This window comes from Sceloporus occidentalis, unplaced genomic scaffold (assembly GCF_023333645.1).
Source record: "Sceloporus occidentalis isolate IW3139 unplaced genomic scaffold, rSceOcc1.0.p SCAF_5, whole genome shotgun sequence".
NCBI classification, from domain to species: domain Eukaryota; kingdom Metazoa; phylum Chordata; class Lepidosauria; order Squamata; family Phrynosomatidae; genus Sceloporus; species Sceloporus occidentalis.
In genome coordinates, this window is record NW_028316985.1 from 171,407,774 (window position 1) to 171,432,891 (window position 25,118).

Genomic DNA, 25,118 nt, shown 5'->3' on the forward strand with positions numbered 1-25,118 from the left:
TGCATATCTGTGTGCATATGTTACTCATAACAGTCATTTGTTACATTTGCTATTCATAATTGTATTTATAGTAATTGCAATATAAAAAAACCTTGTCCTTCAGCTTTTGGAAATGAATTTAGAATTATTCAGGGTGAGACATCCACAGGTTGTTAGCCACCGAGATGAGTCACAGTGATAGAAACAATAGTTCAGCTCATGCCAGTGCCCGCAAGTTTTGCATTTCTGTGGCACTTGGATTATAAAAGTCCTTCCTGGGCACCAATTCACTCCATACATCTGAGGAAGTAGACCAAGGCAATGAAATCTTATGCTACAATGTCTGGTGGACAGCTAGTCTCAAAGGTGCTACAAGATCTCTTTGCATACTGGTATTCCAGATTAACACAGCTGTGTCTCTGAATTCTAGCAACAAAAGTAACAGTGATTTCATGTCCAAGTCAAAGGTCAGAACCTCCTGATCAATAGGCTCAAATTTAAGCAAAATGCCATTGGCTGATTCTTCATTTATTTAGCATTGCTGCCTTAGAATAAAACTGTGAACTTGCATCTAAAGCCCTTTGTCTTAAAACTGGAAGAAAGGAGGACATGCCTTACAAGGTGCTGTACGCATATCATTACATGTGGTGAAAAAGATATCCCTCACAATAAGCAGCAGCTCAGGAGCATGAAGGGCAATAAGAGCTTTGCAATTGGGCTTTCTTTATATTGCCACTGACAACATGAACTCACTTTATATACCATTGCTGTTCATGTCAAAGATACACAGCTAGTTTATTGCTTATTTTATTGCTGTTTTATTGTCTACAATAATAGACAGCTGAACCAGCATGAAGGGCAGAAATACCACTGGAATTTCACTGTTTTATATTGGCAGGACATTCACCTTACACAGATTTGCTATTTCCTCATGTCAGTGACTGTTGCACATTTGATTGCATAATAATGCACTTTTGAATACATACTAATAATCTGAGACTGGTCATAAACATTCATCCACTCCTATAGTGCATGCATTTTTAAAAAATCTTACAGCTTGGTGTAACTGTGCCGATTGGAGAGATTATTATTTATAAATCAGCTAATTAAATGTAACATGCAATACTCCCAAATGGACAAACCAGCTTCCAATCTTAAAATTTGCTTGTCTTGTTTTGAAAAATGTAATGACCCTTGTGAGAAAGTAATTACCCATTTTATAGCACATGAACTAGAACTTTGGTCAGCCAGGATTACAAATGCTGGTATATTTTCTTATCTGTGTTTAAAATCAATTACCTTTACCCTCTCAAATCCCATTCAAAGAAACCCCTTCCAAGATATATTGAAAGCAAATTCACATCAACCAAGAAGATAACAAAATGTTTGATCTGAAATAAAATATCCTAACAGTTCACAGCAGTACAACTCTGTCAGTGAAGTTTATATCATCCTACCACACAGACAGTCCATTTTACTTTGCAGGAGTGGCTGCCAGCCATTAATTAAATGGGGAAAATTTGTGCAGTCCAAAATTATTATGCTAAATATGGTCATTTCACCTACAGAGTTGGATCCAAGGGTATAATTTCCCTGGGGCAAAATTTTTACCACTTGTGAAAATCCAGTGTTCACCCTTGCATGCATAAAACCCAGCAATTATAATAATAATAACTTTATTACGGCCATTTGGCCAGCACAAAACCCAGCAATTTGGTTCTGCTCAAGTAAATGCTGGCACAAACCATGACACTTTTTAACTTATGTGAATTCAAGGAATCCAGGAGAGATTCTGGGATTGTGTTGCTGGGAGGGTGGAGCACAAGGTTGCCTCAGTTCTGTACATACAGCTTTAATTTTCAACTACACAGCCCATACTTGGGTTCCATTTCTTGCTCATGTTAGAGCAGACCTGCACAGCTGGAAGGTCACCAACAAAAGCATTGTCATCCTCTGTGGCTAAGAAAAGGTGACTTGCCCAGGTCACTCAATGGTTTTCTATAGCCAAGTGTGGATTCAAACCCTGGTCTCCAGAGTAATAGTCCAATTCTCAAACCATTATACCAGGCTAGTTTTCCACTATTCTTATTGCTACTATTACTACTACTACTACTGCTTGAGATAAAAGGGAAAAATAAAGGTTTTACCTTTGAGGATCTCATTGCACAGTGCTTTCAGAACACATCTGGCACAGAACAAAAGGGGGTGGGAAGAGAACAGAACAGGAAAAGGACATGCTGTCAATACTACCAGAAGTCCCCGTTCCATTCCCCAACCGTCTGAACAGTTCCTGAAAATTGCCCTCTGTGGGACGGTTGGGGACTTCCGGCTGCATCGGTGGCATTCTGGCATGCGGCAAAATGTGTCCTTTCCCCGTTCCATTTCTTTCCCACCCCTTTTGTTCCTCACCAAGCACATTCTAAAAGCCCTGTGAGATGAGGTCCTATGTTGTCAAGTCATGTCAGGGGGGTGCTCATCTCCATTAGTAAGTCAAAGAGCTAGCATTATCAAAGACAACTCTGTGATCATGTGGCCAGCATGACTACATGGAATGCTGTTACCTTCCCACTAAAGTGGTACTTATTTATCTACTTGTACTTCCATATAAATAAATCATAATAATAATGATGATAATAATAATAATAATAATAATAATAATAATAATAATAATAGTAATACATGCTTTCAAACTGCTAGGTTGGTAGAAGCTGGTACTAGTTACAGGAATCTGTCATATGGTGCCCGGGTCTTGAACTCCCAACCTTGTAATTGCAAGAGTCAGTGCCTTAAACTCTCTGTCCCATACTATTTGATATACACTACCACAAATTCTGGGGAGATAAGAATTTTCCCGATGTTATTCTGAACTGGTTCAATGATATAGTTTTTGTTAAGCAACTATTTTATTCTAAGATGCAACTTAGATGCTCTTTAGTTAAACTTCACACATAGATAAGTTCTTAACTTACTCCAAATACTACTTTCCTGCTTTTTCTTACATCAATTAGTTAATCAGAATGTGGTAGTATTGTCCATGAGATTCTTTGGGAATCACAAAATGGACCCTTCATCTGCTGTATATGTGTCTCCCTGTGTTTTAGAAAACATAAAGGTGATCAGAATGCTTCTCCACAGACTAAATAACCTCCTTAAAATGACAGATTGCCTACTGCTAACCCATTTCTTTCTCCACATAGGTTTTGATTCTTCTGATCCTGTGGAGAAAAGTTTTATTAAAACATTGAAGAAAAGATGAGTGCCTGATTGGCAACTTACTGAGTTTCTCCTCAGTTTGTGCACATGCAAGCTTTTTAAGATTTTTTCTAAAAGAATGAAGTTACTCTCTTGGAGTGGAATCTGTGTGAAAGCTAAGCAAAGCTACTCTCTGTAATGCCAACCATTTGGTGGATTCCTGCTTGTTCACAAAATTCACATGGACTGAAGTACCAGGAATGTTCAAATGGCAATGTTAATAGCTTCTCTCTACATACTTTTAAAAGTAAAAAATGCTGTTTATCACTTTTTTAAAAGGAAGATTCTACTCCAACAAGAAGAGATATTAAGAAATATTTGTAAAAAAGGATTTTAAGATTTCAAAACAGAATATTTATTTGACATTACAGGCACAATCTAGGGAAAGCTAGATACACCTGTTATTTCCTGTAGCCCTCTGAACAGAACCCTCCCTACAGTCCAACAGCCTCTCTCTACAAAGACTGGTATTTGGATAGTTCCTCAAAAGCAGGATATTATGTAAAGGTTGGCCTGGAAGTTGCCTGTGATGTAGACTTCCCAGAATTGCTTGATTCCAAGAAATCACCTGGAAGCCATGCACTGGAAAAAATAGGATGCTTAGCACCAACAGTCTTCTTCACCTAACAAGTAGAGACATGTCCTTACTTGCCAGTCCTTGCAGAACCTCCTATCTCCTGTCCACTGCCCACAATTTGTGAAATATTGCACTGAGTAGAATGCAATAATCAGAACAAAGTGATCTATTAAGTAATTACAAATTTTGAACAGTAACTTGTTCCTGATATGTGGTTTGTACATCATGCAGTGATGTATGGAGACATTTCTGAAAATGTGAAGGCTTTAGGGGAGATGTGGGAAAGTTCTTAGAGAGAGGAAAGAGACAATGGTTTGAATTCCCTTCTTAGTCAGAACTAGAGAACACTCATTGAATCAATGGGTTTTACATATGAGTTGGCTCATCATTAATCTATTTATTCAATGTGTCTATTTTATCTGGAACTAATCAATAGGTGTCAGCTCAGAAATGCCCCAGTACCATTACCTTTCATCAAACACTGAACACTGCTTTGCATCTAGATTATAGTGTGGGACAGACCGCCGGCAAAAAAAGAACCCGAAGCTGCAGTGTAACTAGTGCGCCACAGCTCACCATGGTGCACTAGTTACGTAAGTGCCATGTGGCGCTTACATAGAAATGGTGGTGCCCATCTGTACAGGGTGCCGCCATTGTTACAGCCGGTGCCATAATAGGCCTAGGGACCGTGCGGATGCACACAGCTGAAAAGATAACCTCTAGTGTAGAATGAAGTGGAGAATACTTCCTACGTAAGTAACCACACCTCCCTTGACACCCCCTCCTTTCCTCTATGCTGCAGCCCATTTTATTCATCAGGGTCTCCCAAACCTCTGCCTAGCATGAGGGCTGGGGGCTGCTAGGAAGAGGAGATTGAGAAAATCCACTCCTAACATCCCCATCAAATACACTTTCCTCTGGATTCAGTCCACTGTGCTTTTAATTCTGGCCTGCACTCCTGATAGAATTCAATATAATGATTCAAAGGTCTCACAACAAAGCACATCATATTGCTATCTCTTAAATTACTGTCTTTGGGCTAAGGGATTTGCCCTCATATAAATGTATACAGGACATTTCTTTCACACTGATCAAATTCTCTAGGATTTTTCCATAAGGGTTACTTCATTTTCACTCAAGCAGTATCTGTAACCATGGAAACAGAAACAGGAGTAAAAATGAACAATTCTTCTGGTAGATCCTAAATCTTATTTCTATTGCTGCTATGGTTTAAACAGAAAGTTATTCAGCAATTATTATAAAGATTTTATTTTGTTTATTTGTTTTTGTTTTTAAGAAAGAGGGCAAGGAATGAGAAACTGATATAGGGGTTGAAGAAAATGATATCATCCCTTCATATGAATCATTGATTTTCTGGGGAAATTTAATTTTTAGAAGCATGAAGCGCTAAATGGAAATCTGTTTGATTAATAAAACACAATTGTATTTTTAAATTAGCCTGTGTCTTGGACCAAGAAGATGGGTCTTAAAAGCAAAATAGTAAACTGATGAACAAATCCAAATAGATCAACAGTGGTTGCTACTACAGCTCCATCCCATGACTTTTACAAAGTGTATGGGTTCAAAATTTGTATATTTCCACATTTCTAGTATTCTAAAATAAGCACTTAAAATACCTTTTATTCTGTTAATAACTCTCTCCATGGAAACTGGAAAGTGCACTATGGCTGCTGGTTATGGATATAATGGACTCTATCTAGTTCTCTACTAGAAGGCAGATAAGACTATGGCCCCATACAGACAGGCCAAAATAAAGCTGCTTCGGGTCACTTTGGAGGTATGCTGTTTAAATGATGCATGCGTCCTAAGAGTCCGGATACTGCACCAATGTCACGATTCAGTGCTAATGACTGGAGTGTAGCTTTGATGCAGCTTCCGGACTCTTAGGACACATGCATCATTGAAACAGCATACCTCCAAAGTGACCCGAAGCAGCTCTATTTGGGCAGTCTGTATGGGGCCAATGTGTTCTAAGGAGCTCTATGCAAGGGCCAAAAGGCCCATTTCCCCCCAGGCCTAATGTTGGCCTGTTTAGACAATGCAGGCCAACAGCCACAGGCTGGGATTGGGCAGACCAGATAATGATCCAATGGATCTAGTCTGACCTCAGCTGAACTGGACCTTATTCCAATCTAAAAAAACCTGATTATTTGCAGTGAGTTCCTTAGAAATTCTGCAGAAACACTTAGCAGACCAGAAGGCCAGTAAACTGCCTTACCTGCTGTCACTGTTCACTGTGAAGACCCTAGTCATAGTCTGTGATGTCAGAAGAGGGCAACTGGCCATGTAAGTGAAGCCAGGTGCTCCGTTTCCACCATTATGGGTGAATGGTGGTGGTGGTGGGAGGTAAAGGGCATGGCCAAAGTGGCTCCATGGCATGGCAGCAGGTGTGCATCTGCATATTCACTTGCAACTTCATCAACCCATGTGAATACCAGGCCAGATACGAGGTTGGAAACCATGGGGTTGGCCCATAGTATGTTCAATTGGCCTGTATGTTCAGTTATTGGGAATTATCCTTTTATTTCTATTGAAACAAAAACAAGTGACAGAAACGCCAGATTTTAAATTGTAGCATGGACACTCAGCCTTACTGTACCAACATGAAAATCTTTCCATATAACCGAAATGTAGGAATGCATTTTTAGATGCCACTAAGCTTTTCATTGACATCATTGGCCTATGTTTGAATAGATGTGCAAAAAATTGTGCATAGAGTTTTCTTGTACCTGCCTTCTAGAACATACAAAAAGAAAATACACCCCATGGTAAACTAGAGGTGGAAAGAATATTAAAAAATCTTTTTAAAAAACTGTTTGAAAAACATGTGTATAATTTGTTCAGATACTTTAGTGACAAGAATACTGAACTGAGGAGAACTTTCATAATTAGGGATGTATTCTGTACAAAATTTGCATGTGATTCATTTATACTCAAACCCCCTCCATGCAACCTTCCCAGTCTTTTCTGTGAAGAAAATAATTCACCATAGAAATATTATTTTCTATTGATAAAATGATATTTTCTGCACAAAATAAACACGTGAATTTTGCACAGAACAAGTCTCAGTTTGCAAACTACGTGATTTTCAAAGACTTTATCACAGTGGAGAGAAAATTGCTAATATTACTTGTTGCTTTCTTCAAGAAAAAAAAATCTAAACAAATATATCTCTATGGTAGACAGAGTGTCTCTACTATCAGGGATTTAGATTATGGAGGCCTACATATTACAAAACACCTCCCCTGTGTAGGTCTCCACAGTACCCATTCTAAACCACCAAATGGTGTCATGCTATATGTAATATTGTGTAGTGCAGTTACTGTTTGTGACCCTTCTTTCTGCGTGTCCACAAAGGTAAAAAGAATTCTTCTTTTATAGCCTATTTCCATAATTCTTTTGTCAAATCTGAATTTGGCAAAAAAAAAAAAAAATTCTGAAAGATTATATGGAATATTCTAAGGATTTGTAGGAACAGGTTAGTCTAGAATCCAGAGGACAAAGTGGACTCTAAGGATCAATCAAGTCATTTAACATATTTTCTCCTTCAATTTCCCCCTTTCTATGTCTTAATAGTAGTAGTAATAATAATAATAATAATGATAATGATAAGGATTTATTTATAGAGTTCCTTCTGTCAGCACTTAAGACTTGCAAATTGATCTATTGCTTACCCTGCAACGACCAATCACAAATCACCCTTTGCAAGATATGCAGCGAAGCATGATTGGGGTGGGTGGGAATCTCTCAACATTAAATGTGTTTGATGAGAACATAAAACTTTATTTAAGTACAAGGGACAATTAATGCAATCAACATTTTGCCCAGTACATAACATCATTGGCCCCAGTGAGTAAAGATAAATAAGCATTTTCTATATGAACAAATTTTGTTGTATCAGGCCACTGGAAAATTATTTTCAGTACTACAGCCTCTAGAATCTTCCATTCACATGAGGCCACTGGCTAAGGGATTTTTTCCCCTGAGGAACAAGTAGCATTCTAAAAAGTAACTTTTGAAAACCTGTGCATATTAGGGTCCTTCTTTCTCTTCATAGAGTACTTTCTCCATGATGACTATCAGCCTTCCTGATTACACCAAGTTATTTTGGGGGATAGTCGTGTGAAAAACAGCCACTCTGATCTATATCTGAGTAAGATTTGTCCCTAGTGCCTGCAATGTATCTGGCTATACCGCACAGCAAGATCATGCTTACTTGTGGTAAAATAGAGTTTGTTATGTTTTAACCAAACCTCTCCCCCACTCCCTCCAAAAAACGAAGAATCAAAAGATCTGAAGTGAACTGGTCTAATAAATCATGGGTCTTTGATTTCTTTGAGGGTGTGTGTGTGTGTGTGTGTGTGTGTGTGTGTGTGTAGAGAGAGAAAGAGTAGTGCAGTTGTTTCTTTCCATCCAAAATCATAGTAACAGACAAAAAGAACACTGGATCTGCTGAATCCTGCAAGGCAGAGAACTTGATTCCAGGACTGGGGTTTTAAGTAAAATTAAAGTCACACACTGAAAATGATTCTGAATTGACTACTGAGCATCACTTTACATAATCTGAAATCAAATCTGTTATAACAGAGATCAAATGTTATTCTTTTTCTTTAAAAATCTCATTAGAGAAGGTTTCAGAAAGGATGGTTCCAACAAAAAGTGATGCCATTACAGATTTCTTTTCCTCTTAACATTTGAAAAGATATATAATTAAAGATAGCTAAACCAAACCTACCACATAACATCTTCTAATAACCATGAATTATGGAACAAGAGTGAGTATAATTCAAAAGACATGCTTCAAGTCTTAAATAAAATCAGTGTTTTCTTTTCCCGAATGGATTCATTTCATTATGGCCAGTGTTCCTTCTCCACTTTTTTTTACAGATACACATACTTAAACCTATACCCCTCCCCCCTACAGCATTCAATTTTCAAAAACTCAGGAGAAAAATTCTCCAGAAGTAGGATGGATTTAAATTGCAGAGAGAGATGGAGAGAGACTCTATCTAACAATTAGGAAGAAGTCCTTTATTCTAAGACCTGTTTGATAGTAGAATAAAATGTCTCATAGAATGGTGGACTCTCCTTCTTTGGACATCTTTAAACAGATATTGGGTAGGCACATTTCAGGAATGTTTTTGGCACTTTCCAGACCACCCAAAAGGGCGGTCTGTAAAGCACCCTCATTTGCTGCACAGAGCAGCCTCAGCGGCCAAACCGCATGACTGCTCCGCGCAGCAAAAAGAAGCCGCAAAAAGCGGCTTCTTTTTGCGTCACCATTATGATGCTGCAAAGCGCCAATGGCACACTTGCAGCATCATAATGGAGCCGAGATGTGCGGACGCTAAGCATCTGCTTTGTCAAGATGGTGGCGCTTATATAGAATGGGCAGCACCATTTTGTACATCCTTTCTAACCCTAGTACGTGCCAAGCACATACTTTTTGCCCGTGCGGAACGGGCCTTAGTTGTGTATTCCTGCATGGCAAGGAGTAGCACTACATGACTCTTGTGGTCCCTTCGAGCTCTAAGACTTTATGTTTGTATTCTTAATATTTGCATTTGTTGAGTCACCCATATGCTAAAATGTAAGCTAAAGACCAACAAGTATAAAATGCTTTGTACTAGCATGCTGTAGGGCTGGACTGGGGACTACAGGCTTCCCCCTGGGCTGGCTGCAAGCTGTTTACCCTACGTATATGTAGTGGAACCAGAACTGGAACCAGGATGTTTACACAATGCCTGGATCTCATTTGGGGTTTCCAACGCTTGTCCTACATTTTTTTTTAAACTTTCCTTTTGCTCAGAAAACCCAGAGCAAAACATAGAAATGACTGGATGCTTTGATCTGGATTTCCTGCATGGCAGGGGGTTGGACTGGATGGCCCTTGCAGTCTCTTCCAACTCTATGATTCTATGATTCTATGTTTCCTATGTGGTTTCTGCAAGTGTTGCAAGTCTCTCTGAGATCAGAATGAGGCTGGGTTCCTCATTCTAACTTCAGAGTGACTCATGCCAGCAGCTTGATGGCTTGCAGAAACTGGGTGGAAAGGCAACTGTCCATCATCACTGCATTTTATTGTGGCAGATAAGGGGGCATTTGGGTGACATTCAGGCCCAGAATACTCTGGAGGCAGCCTGGAGTATTCTGACAAATGTAGACGAGCCCTGAAACACTATTTTGTTTTGTTAATAAATTACAAACTAGGCAAATGCAGTATCAAGATAAAAGATTGTGATATGCAAGATTTTGTGTTCAGTAGAACTCCTCCCTCAGGCTGAACATAATTAAAACCAGGCAAATGGATGTTTCTACCTGTGAGGGGCAGAGTATTTAGTTTTCTCCTTAGTCTATTCCAGTCTTAAGATGAGAAAGGGAAAATATCTGTCTAGAGACTATTAGTAAGAAGACAGACTTAGGCAGGATACAGACCGCCCCTTTGCGGCGGCCTGCACCCACCACTTTCTCCGATAGATCAGGGCCTGAGCTGCCACAGCGGCAGCCCCAGAGGCCCCGATCCTCTGCTTTTCCAGGCCTCAGGGAAGTGGTAAAATGCCACTTCCCCTTGGCCTGGAAAGGGGTATCCTTGGAGCTTCATGCCCAGGACACCCCGACAGTGGCGGGGAGACAGAGAAAGGGGCCGCTCTTCAGTATTGCTGGTGCGGCCATGTAAAGGCCGCACCAGCGATATGTGGCGTGAAAGGAGCTCCATTTTGGTGCTCTTTTCGGTGCCACTGAAAGGGCGCCACAAGCGCCCTTCAGCGGCGCCAGTATGTAATGGCCGTGCCATGCCGTTTGGATGCGACGTGGCCATTACGTCAAAATTGTGGTCCCCATGTTGACAGGGTGCTACCATTTTGATGTACTCAGTATGTACTAGGGTTAGGGAGTGTATGTAAACCCTAGCACGTACTGAGTATGTGCTATCAGGCCCATCTGTACAGGGCCTTATTTATTTTAACCATTTTATGCAGGTTTTTTTTTAATTTTAATTTTAATTTTTTGTCTAGACAGCTCTCAAGGGTGGCTCATATAAAATACATATTAGCACTACAATATAAGGGTTTTTACGAACAAACGAAACGAAGCAAAACAGTGCAATTTTTTTTTAAAAAAAAAGCAGTGAAATACCTCTACAATTTAAACCAGGATTCATCAAGTCTTGCTTGGTTTTTCTTGCTCATTGGGAGGCAAGTGCCCATATTCCAAAAACCCAAACAATTGTCAAAATGTTCAAAGATTTTATCCTCCCAACTTTCTAATGGAAGAAATTGCAGAAATGTGGGAAGTGTGTGGGATTTGCTATAAGGGTTACAACAATTGGTTGAAAGAGCTGCACTTGCTAGGATGTTTGAGGAAAGTTTGAAGCCTTTCTGAAGGAGGCAAAAAATCTTATCATCTGATTCAGTCTGCATATTCACACCAGCTTTTCCATTTTCCCTCAGAAGTGGATAGCAATGATAGAAACTAATTTATTTGTCAACGGAATAATTGCATTTGTTAAACCCTGTCTCTGAGCATGTGGAATCTGGAAGGTCAAAGCACTGCAACTGGAGGAACAATAATTCTGGTCAACAAGTTAACACAACTTTTTCATTTTATTTTCCCTTTCTTTTTTGTTATCTAGTTGAATATAGTCCCAAAGCTCACAAAGGAAGAACCTCCCTAATTTTCCTTCATCTACTTTAATATGGGGAGGGAACCTCTAGCTTAATATGTACATTTTTAAATCCTTGGCATTATTTCTTTCAGTATTTCTCAGTAACAATACAATACTGAAGAGTAGGGCCAAATTTACCCAACTTGAGTCCACTTTGACTCCTCTGTGTTATCTGTAGCTTCCATTAAAATAGATATTTAACAGCTATATTTTGTATGCTTCTTTATTCCTCTTATGTGGTCAAATAGTCTAGAAGTTTCAGTCCATCCCCTCTACTCCCTTACATTTTTTGGTTCTCCCACAAGTCTTGTTTTCCCCACAAATGATTGTGCTGTTAAAGGAAATGTCAATGGGAATATAGGAAACAGACCAAGCCAAAGCACTGAATGATTATACTGTTTGACAACAGAATTCTTTCATAGCTTTACCTGGAGACACCAGTGATAAAACCTTCTGCATGCAACACATGAGCTTTGCCACTGAATTGAGTCATTTCTCTGTATAAGAGTCTTAGGACCAAGGACTCATTTTTTACTATATGTCAAATATATACAGGTAGTAACATTTTTAATTGTGGCATCATTCTGCTACAGAAAATTTAACGAGAGGCAATGTGTCATGTAACTATCTTTTAATAATTTTGCAGACCATCAATAATTTTGCAGACCATCAAGAGCAAGATCTAGGTACTTGTGTTGTATCTGATTAGGTTGAAGAACATTTTCAGAAATCTGCACTTATTACATGCCTTCATTCCCACCATGAAGACATGTTGCTCCTATCAAATGTGTCACACAACATTCAACTTTGTTAATTAAGCCAGGCATTCAGAAAGCAAACACTTAAACAGGAGTAATTCCTCACCTTCTACCTTCATTATTAATAGCACAGTTAATCCTTCCATCCATGGTAATTCCATCCAGCAGAATTTAAAAACTTCCCATAGTGACACAAGAGAAAGACCATCATAATATAGATTACATTTTTTCCTGTTTTCACAAGACCGGCATTAGAAGCCAAACATTATTAAGCTTTTAAAAACCCATTTATTCATATTATCAGCCTCAGTGAATGTGATGCAAGCAAGATGCTCAAGACTGCCAATGGTGATATAAAAGCATTGTTTTGATTGGCTGCACTTGGTGAAGAAGCCAGTAATGTCATGTGATGATGAATCAACTTGGCATTCATCACTGTGATACATTGTGCGATAATAATAATAGATGCAGTGCAGTGCTATAGCATATTATGTGCACGTGGAACAAGATGGATGCCTTACAGATGGACACGCCAATGAGGAAAGGCAAAAGAGAGACAAAAAGAGACTTAAAGAAACAAACAAAAAAGAAAATTCTTATTTCAAAGTCTGACGGCACTTAAGATATTTAGCTTACACAGGTTTCAATTGCAAAGTACTGGTCTTAAGACAGAAAGTTTGCCAGGAACTTTTCTCTTTCACTTTATCCTATCACTAGAATTGAAAATCTGATTCCACAACCTCGCAATATTCTTCCTTTCACATGGCTTAGTTAAAGGGAAAGCAATTTAGATAGCATATACTTGCAACTTGTTATTTCTTGAGTTTCCTCTGGAAAGTAACCAGATATATGAGGAACTAGGGGCACTGATGCACCATCTCCAATGGTATGCATGATAACTGAGGTCAAACTACAATCTTTCTTCCCTCCAGACTTTGAGTTGCCATGGAGTCTTTCACCTTTTCTCACAACACTATGAAGCATAGGGCAGCCATAAATTACAGCTGCATTGGAAGGAGGACAGACCAAGTTGGGAAAGAAAGACGTGTCAGAAACCATTAGCTACAAACACGTTACAGGCAATATGCAACACTACCGGTTGTATATTGACCTTTGGGGGTGTTTCATCTCTATCAGCATGCCATGCTACAGCACATGAACACATATAGTCATCTTTACAACACAGAGCAGAATTTAAGAGACTCACATAATTGCCTGCGAGAAGGAACAGGAGCACTTCCATAAGCTGTGCCCTGTAAATAAAACACATTTTTTTTGGAGCGAGGGGTGTTAGCATTAACAGTCACAGAAAAAATAGGCAAAAAAAAAATAAAAAAAATGATGGCACTGGAGAGAGTGAAAGAATTCTGATAAATAACACATCTTGTTTACTGAAGAAAGAAAGAAATTGCAACATATGACAGGCACCTTCAAACTTGTCAGAAATTATGTTTGAACAGGGATTACATATTAATGTGGCCTCTTTCAAAAATAGGATTCATTACACCAGATGCTTAATGGAAGTAGTGAGTCTCTCTTTGCTTCAAGCAAATAATGATACTCTGAAATGAGTACACATAGCTCCCCACTTGTGTCAGTGTATATTTCTTACAATGAATTACTATCTCACACCAATTCTGTTTCTCTGAATGACCAAAATCATAAAGACATGGACCTGGCTCTATCATTTGGAAAAGAGAAGGAGCTACCTCAAACAGCAGATGCTGATAGTAGCAAGGTATTAGGAGAGATCTGTCTGAAATGCAGCCTATCCTGTGCTCAATATGTTAGTCTACTGTTTTCAGGTGCAGTGCTTTCAGAACATCATCTTATTGCAGAAAGTTTAACTGCCAACCTAGATAATATGGAACTAGAGGGAACAGCATTGTCTTCACATCAGGCAGCATAAGGTCTTTGAATAGCTCTACAGAGTTAAATGGCTGAATATTGACAGTCAATTGAGCATGACTGCAAGTATTTATTTGTGAGCATTCACAAAATTCATCTGTAATCTTCAACATTCATGTGGGCATGCCGACAAAAACCATATGTTAGATTTTCATGACATGGTTCCCGTATTTGCACATCAGTGATGGCTCATGAACTAAGCAAGAACAGGTGCTAAAAAGGTGGGAGAAAGGCACACTTATTCAGTCCATGAACAATCCATAAAAACTATGACATCATTTCTTCAAAACTGTCCTGTTGTGATGAGGAAAGCCAGATGTACTAATGACAAAACAAAACAAATAAAAATACAAAAAGAACCATATGAGTCTATGACTGTTTGTTAATTTACAAGCTCTGAGTTGTCTAAACTATGACTTCTTATAGTATCTAACTTATACTCACAGCTTGTCCCCCCAGATACTCATTCTGAAACAGAAGCTGACAAAAGGGGTGATGAAGGGGGGGAAAACTGACACGAATTAGAAAGAAGACAACAAGCCATGGTTTGTTTGGTCATCTGCTATATAATTTATAGCTTAAACAACAAACCACAATAAATAAACCATGACTTACTGTGATGTGTGGATATGATCAAGGAGTGTTGACAACCAAAAAGGAACCATAGGACCAAATTAAGTATCGATTGGTAATGAATTGTGAAATTTTTATTGTCTATCTTGTGAGAAAGAGCTGCCTAAATCTAAATCCAGTTCAGTGTGTGCTTGTTCAATTGATAGGGTGGGTATGAAGCCCTGATTTCCCCCCCAATCCAAATTCCTTGCAGCTATAAGATATGAAAAGTAAAATAAGTGTCTCTGTTTGAGACAGAAAAAAAGAAGATGGGGGTTAGTGAATGGGATTCAGAAGGATATCCTAATAATGTTAAAAGATAAAAAGAAGAGAGAAGTAGATCAGTGATAAACAGAATATCAATTCTATTTATCACTGATCTCTTCTCTTAGGTTCCTGACAAGGGACAGACATTAGCAGTGTCATCAATGTTTAAGGGGGATGTGGAAGTTTAAAAAGTTAAATCACATGTTTGTTTAGAATTCTATATAATATACTGGCCAAAAGACTGAGCTACAAATTAAGACTCACATTACATTTATCTATTCTATTCTATTCCATCTTTTTCCCAGATTGGGATTCAAAGCATCTAACAACTTCTATTGTCATCCCTTCCATGAAGTCAGTACATTCATCAGGGATCCACCTATTGTCTCAGCATACCAGCATCCGCTGGCTCACCTGACAAAACTGTATACATTTTTTAAAGAAAGGTATCACATGTGGAATACTCTGAATATTTGAAAGAACTGTAAAAATATTAATAAACATTATTTCAACAGATTTACGAATCAGTGACTGTCAAGGCGTTCTTCTTCCAAGAAATTCTAGACTTTCCCCAGAGGTTATTAAATTTCCTAAAGGAGATCTTATGGGTCACTGCCATTTTTGGCAATTAATATGTTGATGCAGGGGCATCTTCTAGGATGGTGCTGAAGTAAAGGGCTACACAAAAACTTGAACAAATGAAATGGCTACCTATAAATAATTCTATGGGTTTTCTTCCGTTTCCAGACATTTTAGAATAGTCACACAAGATGTCCTTCATTAAATCATCTATCATAAAGGTAGGTCTGAAAACCACTACACAAGATGACTCACTTGGCCACTTTTAACTGTGTTGTCATATAAAGTCTGAACATGGGCTGCTAGCGATGCCTCTTGGTTGCATGTATCCTCTCAACCTGATGCATAGATATTGTTACATAGATCAAAATTAGAAGAATGTGTGCACATATTATATACCAAGATACAACTATTCCAATTCTAGTTATTTGCAAGTTTTCTATAGAAAACTCCCATGTACTTCAAATAATGGAAAACCCATAGTTGATAACTGTTGCCGGTATTTAGGATAATATGGAGACAGATGGCATTTATTTGAGGTAAATGTGCTCTAACAAATACAATATGTCCAGAAACTCAGAAGATGTACATTTGGTAACTGTCATCAAACCTGGTTTGCCTTTGTTGTTTATTTCAGCTGGGCTCCATGTATAGATTGTTTACAGTTGAAAACAACCTTTCTAAGTTATAAACACTGATGCAACTAATTTTCTGTGAGCATGTAATTGATATCATTTAAAAGTTCATTATATACTTCTTATTCTGCTAACGATCCACTGTCTTGCAGATACAGTAATTAACTTTTAATAAATATACAGTAAAATCTCTCTGAAGTTACTGACAAAATTTGAATGTGCCACAACAAGCTTGGTTGAAAATAAAATTGCAGCTAATGCTGTACAAAACCTTGGGGGAAGTCTTCCATTATATAAAGTTGATTTTTCATCCAGATGATTTCCACATCATTAAAAATATATCTATGTTGAGAGGGACTTGATACCTTCCCCCCTCCCCCCAAATAGCAAGCAATCCCAGTCTATTAGGGCTAACATGTCTGTGCTATATCCCCCGAAACAACAGATTTAAAGGAACATTTAGTTTATTCTTACTGTCTTATGTTTATACATCTGTCTTATGTGTGGGTCTCCACCTAAATTGGACTCTGAGGAACTTAAATACATATGGGGCTTAAAAATCACATAAGCAAATATCATTAAACCAAGACACAATGAATTCCAATAACTAGTCAGATCTTTTGCCAGTCTCCACTCAAGTTAAGTAAATGATCAAGATTTCTATGTACTTTGTCTGCATCAGGTATAATAATAAATTAGATGAGATGAGAAAACAACAATGAATGAATGAGAAAGAATGCTTGGAGGAAGTAATGGGACAAGTGATCAGTGTGGAAATAGAAGGTAAGGGGACAAAGCAGTTTTAATTTGAATCCGGATTTTTTTTTTTTTTTTAAAATGGCATGGATAAAGATAAGGATGAGCTACAATTTGAATATCTGAACTTCAAAACACAAAGGAGATGCCTAAAAATTGAGAGATATCTCTCTCTGCAAAAGGAGCAAACTGAAAGCTGTGTGATCATATGAATCTGTCTCTCTCAATCTCAGTTCACTCTGATATATGCCAGCAACAGTCACTTTGAATACTCTGCTTCCTTTTCTGTAGTATTCATTGGTTCTCACTTTCTGTGGAATATGAAAATGAAGTAAGGAAGTGAGATCAACAATTTTAGGCTATTTGTACATAATAGAAGACCTAATGATGCAGCAGTATCTACTAAAATGCCAGACTCTAAAGTGGTATTCTTCATTAGCTGATGAATTGTCCTTTTCAGTAATGACTGTTACAGAACAAGTGTAACAGTGACAGGTTATCTATTAAAATGTCTGCCTGCTGGGCTTTCACTGACAATATTTGTACAATTTCATTCAAAACTACTTGCCTTAGCATAGTTATCTATCCATTTCACTGTAGTATAAATGCACATTGCCCAAAGTCCTTTGTCAAATCATCATTTTAGCCTTGAATTTAAACATGAAGTTCAACAAACAGCTGCATATATTTTGTCAAAGGGCTCTAGCACATCTCCGTTTTTTCTTCTTCCCATAATTTCACCTTGGCTTCAAATGTCTCCATTTTGCCATACTGACCAGCAAGGACTAAGCAAACCAGTATAAAATGGATGTGATATTTTTACTAAAATATCTGACTGAAACGGAGTAAGGCATATTGACACTAGGGTCCTTCTGAAGTTGTTTGGGGATAGTCTTCCTCTGATGTCTAATCTAATCAAAACAACACTGTATCACCTATCAGTTGCAAATGGAAAACCTTGAGAGTTCTTAGTCAGAGCTTCACCAAAAGTTTACACCTTCCTTTGTTAAACAGGAAAAGACAATGGTTTTCTTTGGTTCACATGGAAATCATCATAGCAGGACTATCCTTGTGCCCCTGACCTTTTTAAGGTCATGTTAGAAAAGGTATTATTGTAATGAGTCCTGTCTGACTCAAAATGGAATACTTTGGCCCGTTACACACAGGCCTAAAAGTCTGCGCTCCGTGTGTACTAGAGTTAGAAAGGGGCATCCTTTCCGGACGCCCCAAGCCTAGCACGCACAGAGCGCACACAAAATGGTGGCGCCCTATGCACATGGACGCCGCCATTATGACGTCACGTACACGCCGCCTCCAAACAAGGCAGCGCGGACGTGACATTGTCACGCCGCGCAAAGGTGCCTAGAGTGCCCTTTCCACGGCGTGAAAAGGAGCTCCGAAATGGAGCTCCTTCTGAGGTTTGCGTCCCTGGCGCAGCCTTTAGACTGCTGCGCCAGGGACGCAAGGGAGAAAGGGGCCGAGCAGCCCCTTTCTCCTCCTTTCCACCGCTGCCGGGTGTCCTTAGGGCATGAAGCCCAAGGACACCCCTTTCCAGGCCGTGGGGAAGCGGCCTTTTGCTGCTTCTCCACGGCCTGGAAAGTGGCGGACGGTGCCTCGGAGGCTGCTGTTTTGGAGCTGAGGCCCCGATACAGCGGGGAAAGGAGCGGGTGCAGGCCACTCCAAACGGGCGGTCTGTAACCCGCCTTTGTTTCAGGAAACTTTTGTATAAACTTGCACATCTACTGGAATAAAATCCAATGGATTCTTGCCACAGGCAAAGAAGGTTTTCTCTTTTACAATCTTTTGGGATTTGCAACTAAAGAGACCCACATTCTCCCTGTCGTCTGTACAAAACAAAAGGAAGGAAGTAAATAACTCAGTTTGATGCTCTTTCTCCCTCTTTCTGTCTCCTGACAAAATATTAATCTATGCAACAATCATCCTGAGAATCATGTCTTTTTCCCTTCTTACTTCTCACATCCCTTACCCCCTTTTCTAGGGTAGTCTGCAGTTAATTATTAAATTCTCATTTTTCTCTAGTTTCTCAAAAAAGCTTTTGCTGGGAAAGCACAAATTTTATATCTGTTTCTCTCCAACTATCTTAGTTTGTATAGCATTACATAGTCTGGACCTGGCCCCCAAGTTACACACACTTTGTTCCTGTCGTTTTTAGAAAATGTGCTAGTATTGTAGTCAGTATTTCTGGAGTCTGACAGAATAGCATCAGGTCATAGTAGAATATGGCTACTTCAGCACCTTTCAGCCAAATTCCCGTAAGTCATTTATGATTGGGAAGGACTTATTCCTGAACATGGAAATGCAGGACATAGCTATATTTTACAGTTATAGGAGTCCAATACTACTTTAACTTCAGTGGTACCATTTTATGAACCAGGGATTTGCACTTTTTTGAGGTACATAGAATTTTCTTCTAGGGACCTTTACAGCTGTAGTTCACAGGAGTTCACTCGAACTCTGTAGGAAAGAGTTCTACTGCTATGGACACGTCTCCACACTGTACTATCTTCGTGGTTCACCTGGAAAAAATGCTTCCTCAATTCATGTATCCAGAAACCTTGTCTCTCACTGAGATATATTATGACAGATTTACAATTTGTACCTGAGAAAAGGAATCACTTGGGAATTTTCATCATAATTTCAATAACTTCCCATCTACTATCAAACTGACCCTGAAAACATCCATGCAATGAGTTCTCTTTCTTAACACTGTAAAGTTGCATAATGGACTTCAAAAGGTGATGCTATATCAAAACCGCAGTAACCACTACACATAGCTGCATACCTTTAACTTCCATACAGATAATATCACCAATTCTATAATTTACAGCCAAACCCTCCAGTACAACTGCATCTCTTTAGACCAAGATGAAAATCTGGAACTGTCGTTTGGATGCTTGGAAGCATGAAAATACAGGAACAAAACCCTACAGGAAACCCAGAATTCAACTCTGTCCCTCTCATCTACTCTTGCAACAACTTCACACTATGCTTGATCCTAACCAAAAGGACAGGAAACAGTAGCATCCTAGATCCAAATAGTATCACCCACAATATCAAAGGTGATATATGCCATTCTCTGCCAGCAGTGCCAATCTGCATTCTACAACAGGGCAGTCTCCATGCAAAAAGATAAATGGGCATTGATGTGGTAATAGATATAGTAATATGCAGAAGAAGGTGAAAAATATGTTAATGTTCCTGGACATATAGAAGAAGAAGAAAAAATCAAGTGAAGATTGGAAAGGGAAACAGTTGAATTAGGATATCACAAATTCAATCTAACAGCAGAGGTATGAACAGAGATAATGGTTTATTAAGTACACTACATGTAGTAACTGACTTCAAGAGAACTGATCCTGCGTAAGCAGATTTATTGTTTCCATACTTAAAGATACTACCAGCTTGATTGATCTGAATCATCTTACATAATTGTTTGATTATATGATTGTTTGATTATAGCAGTATCACAATTTGGATTTTTCTGTAACCTATTACAGTCTCAATCCACACTTTCACAAACATGTAACTGTTACATACATGCTGCTTTGATATTAATTCCATCAGTGTGTCTGAGGAAGCATATGGAAAATCGAAAATGTTCATACTAAAATAAAATATTTAGGGCTCATTCATACTTATCTTTTTGTACCTGTCATCTTTCGGCCTCTGAGGGAGAGAGAAGGCTGGCCCAGTACCATCAGGGGCTAGCCTGAAGAAAGAGGCTCCTCCCTCCCCAACTGTCATCTTTCGGCCTCTGAGGGAGAGAGAAGGCTGGCCCAGTACCATCAGGGGCTAGCCTGAAGAAAGAGGCTCCTCCGTCCCTAACTGTCATCTTCCGGCCTCTGAGGGAGAGAGAAGGCTGGCCCAGTACCACCAGGGGCTAGCCTGAAGAAAGAGGCTCCTCCCTCCCCAACTGTCATCTTTCGGCCTCTGAGGGAGAGAGAAGGCTGGCCCAGTACCATCAGGGGCTAGCCTGAAGAAAGAGGCTCCTCCCTCCCTAACTGTCATCTTCCGGCCTCTGAGGGAGAGAGAAGGCTGGCCCAGTTCCATCAGGGGCTAGCCTGAAGAAAGAGGCTCCTCCCTCCCCAACTGTCATCTTTCGGCCTCTGAGGGAGAGAGAAGGCTGGCCCAGTACCACCAGGGGCTAGCCTGAAGAAAGAGGCTCCTCCCTCCCTAACTGTCATCTTTCGGCCTCTGAGGGAGAGAGTAGGCTGGCCCAGTTCCATCAGGGGCTAGCCTGAAGAAGAAGAGCCCTCCCTCCGGTCCATCTGCCTTGGTCCAGGCCTCAGAGGGAGAGAAGAATGCTGGACCTGATTCCCTCCCTCCCTCACCATTCCCTTCTCCTTTTGTGTCGTGTCTTTTAGATTGTAAGCCTGTGGGCAGGGAACTGTCTGTTATCCCCTCTATTGTAAACCGCTCGGATTCCCAGTGATTGGGCGGTATATAAATAAAACCTATTATTATTATTATTATTATTATTATTATTACCAAGGAGACCTGGCTATCTTTGGTGATATTGAATCTCTCTGTCCCATTTTAACCCGGTTACCATTCTCACTTGAGGTGGGGGGGGGGAGAGGAGGGAGGAGGAGGTAGAGGAAGGAAAAGGCAAACCATCTCAGGGCAAACCTTGCTCCGAAAACCCCATGACAGGTGCACCCTAACTTAGAAATGACTTGAAGGCACACAACAACAACAACAACAACAACAGCAACAGCAATAGAGGAGGGGTGGTGGCATGGCAGTGGCAGGGAGAGGAAGGAGGACGAAGAGGACGAGGAAGGAGGACTGAACTTTGGGGTCCCACAAGATACAAATCGACCCTATAGCTTACTCTCACTATTGGAGATTCAGATCATTGTGGTACTTTTAAAAAGAGCCGCTAAGGGATCTGGTGCCATTAGTTGATTCACTTGGTCTAACCAATAGAATTAAGGCCTTTGTTTATTAATGATCTGTCTCCCTATGGTGACTAAATGGCTTTATTATAAAGACTCTCAGTGCTTGCATATTGTCTTTCACTCTCTTGCTCTCTTTCTTCTTTGCCTTGAACTTAATTATGCTGAACCAGCTCTACATCCTCTCCTTGTAGCAGCCACTCAGTATTAAAGCAAGTGTGTTTGATTACCCAAGACATGCCAGACTGAATGAGGATTTTATACACCAAAGCAGCAGGTTATGTTGTTTCTTTCTCCAGATTCATTCATGCAGTCAGTCATTTGTATCTTTAAAAAAACCAAACATTTGGCATAAGACAAATCTCAAATTGTCTACTTGAAAACAATATCAATTTTTAATCCATGTCAGGCCAAAGCTTGGTATTATTCTATTCTATTCACATACCAGAAGATGGAATGAGGAAAGCTACAGAAAACTCTCAAGAGAACACAACGTTATTTAGCAGATTTCCCCCCCCCCCCCTGTTTCACCCAGAAAAGTACTGCTCCCTGCCAGTTTTTACACTAATGATTTAGTAAGCCATTCACTTTAGGCAACTATGATTCTTTCTCTCCAGGGGAAACACTAGACCTAGGTTGTTCTTGTTACTTTCTTTTTTTACAAAAGAAAAAAAAATAGGGATTCATACAATACTCTCTTCAATAACAATAATAAAAAAAAAACTAGATGTGTAATTGATTGCTTCTGGATGTCTGACAACAAAACATTGTATAACATTCCTACATGAATGCATTTCTGTTTTTTTTTAATGTGTGTGTATATGTGTATACCGTTATATGAATGTATGTGTATGTTTACAACAGGGCAAATAGCCATGTTCTGGGATTTTGGGGTCCAGTTATTTGTCTACAGGACCAAATTTGGACCATGTCACCCAAAAATCCAAAAATTCAGAAAAAGTCAAATCAAGGGGTTTTTTTTGGGGGGGGGGGAGGGGGATAATGGGGGATAACAAGGAAAAACCCCAGAGTTCTGTGGGCTTCAGGAGTGAAAAAAAGTGTTTCCCCCTTTTTTTGGAAGGACTGGTTTTGGCAGAGGTTTTTAAAAATGCATATTATGGGCTGTAGACAGTACATTTTTACCACACCTGACCCAGAGGATTTTTGGACTCACAGATTGCCCCAGCCAGATGAAAAGAAATTTTCTAAGATTTGTATCTTCCAATCTTCCCACTCAGAAAAGCTTTGTCTATCTGTCCATCCATCCATCCATCCATCTTTCTTAACTATCCAATATTAGATTGAAAGCACTAAATGGTACCATATCATGCAACAGTATTAACACTGTATATAGTGTGGTGGCAGATTTCTATGGAAAAAACCCAAGATATTTATAAACAAGAGACACATAGGCCTTTGAAGAAAACTGTAAGACCTCCGTATTTATGCATTTTAAATAGGGATTCCTCTAAAGAGGGATAGGTTTAAATAGGGATTACCCATTAAAAACAAATAAACAAAAACATACCAAGAAACGGCGATGATGTGAGGAATGGTAGAGGCAGATCTAAAGCCCCAGCCATTCCTCACATTTGTTATAAATTTTGCATCCACTATCAAGTTCCCTGAAAAAATTTCCTTTCCAATGTCTCCAATTCTGTGTGTGGGGGGAGTATTTTAAGTGCATGTGTGTATATGCACAAAGCCATTCATTCATATATATATATATATATATATAGAGAGAGAGAGAGAGAGAGAGAGAGAGAGAAGAGTAGGGGTCCATCAAGATGTTAGGCTATGTGCACTAACTTCAGATAGTCACCTTTAAAGACTGAATATTGTGGTATGATATCATGTTCAATTTGTACTATGCACCTTCTTGCTATAAAGCAATGCCATTTATAGTATATTTTTAAGTATTCTAAGATTTGAATCTACTCCTGCTGTCGACGTTTAAAGCCCTCCATGGGCTGCCCCCCTTACTTATCAGACCTTATTTCTCCTCACCTTCCCACTAGGGCCCTCCGTTCTGGTAGTCAAAGCCTGCTGTCACAGCCCAGGATTTCCTCTGCCCCATCCCGGATTCGCCCCTCTTCACTCGCTGCCCCTCACTCCTGGAACCTTCTTCCCCCACAAACAAGAGCCATCACTTCTTTAACCAGCTTCAAAACGGAGTTGAAGACCATTCTGTTCAGGGCAGCATTCCCAGGCATTGCATAATTGTCACTTGCTATTTGATGTTCTTTTGTTGTCTGTTTTATTGAATCATTTCCTGTATTGCTATGTATTTTATATGTATTATCCTACTAGAGATGCCCCTTCCCCACCACCACTCCCTCTGTGTCGTGTCTTTCTAGATTGTAAGCCTGAGGGCAGGGAACCGTCCAATTAAAAAGATTGTATGTACAGCGCTGTGTAAATTTACAGCGCTTTATAAATAAAGGTTAATAATAATAATAATAATAATAATAATAATAATAATAATAATACATCTGTGTCATTACCTGTATCTCATCTATATCTGAGAATATGGATTTGCTTGATTCGGACTTCTGTAAGGTAAGTGGCAACAAAGCAAGAGTCAGCCTTCTGTTGTCAGAACATAGCTTTCTGAAGAAATATGAAGATCATAAGACATAAAATAAGTCTGATATGGGATAGGGATGTAATTTCTGGACTATTTCATCCATGCATGTGAGGATAAATAATTACAGTATTTTTCGTCATACTGCAAGGCAATATTCCTAGACAGTATCTCAGCATATTCAAACATCTCAGAGTATTGCAGAGGAATTCTTCGGTGGAGATAGCCCCCTCTTGAACAAAACACCCTGATTTTAATGTTTTTTTTCTTTTCTTTTCTGCACAATAATTTATCCACAACATTTCAGGACATTACCAGGAGAAAATGCACACTGAAGGTTTACCAATGTATCACTTGGCACACTGATGCACCAATGCACCATACAGGTGGTGCATCGCACGTGCAACTAGTGATTGGAGAAACTCATATTTTTCTCCTCGTTAATTGAGAGCTTGAGGAGAACTTTTTAAAAAAATATTCGTTCCACAAATCTCCCTTTCAAAGGGTGATTTCTTCTCTCCCTTTCAGCAGCCAGCGAAATATTTTTCACAGATTTCTCTGAATGACAATAAAAGAGAAGGCGAATAATTACACTAATTACTTTGCAT

General features: G+C 39.3%; 1 protein-coding gene across 3 annotated transcripts in view; it reads right to left on the reverse strand.

Annotated features, from left to right (window-relative positions):
• CCSER1 (coiled-coil serine rich protein 1) overlaps positions 1-25,118 on the reverse strand; it is a 927,042-nt gene that overhangs the window by 171,819 nt on the left and 730,105 nt on the right. The window contains exon 10 of one of the 3 annotated variants that reach the window (XM_089527104.1): positions 13,458-13,503. The exons of the other annotated variants lie outside the window; for them this stretch is intronic. Within the exon in view, the coding sequence (XP_089383230.1) occupies positions 13,458-13,503 (46 nt within the window). The remainder of the gene's footprint in view (positions 1-13,457; positions 13,504-25,118) is intronic. 3 annotated transcript variants of the gene reach the window in all.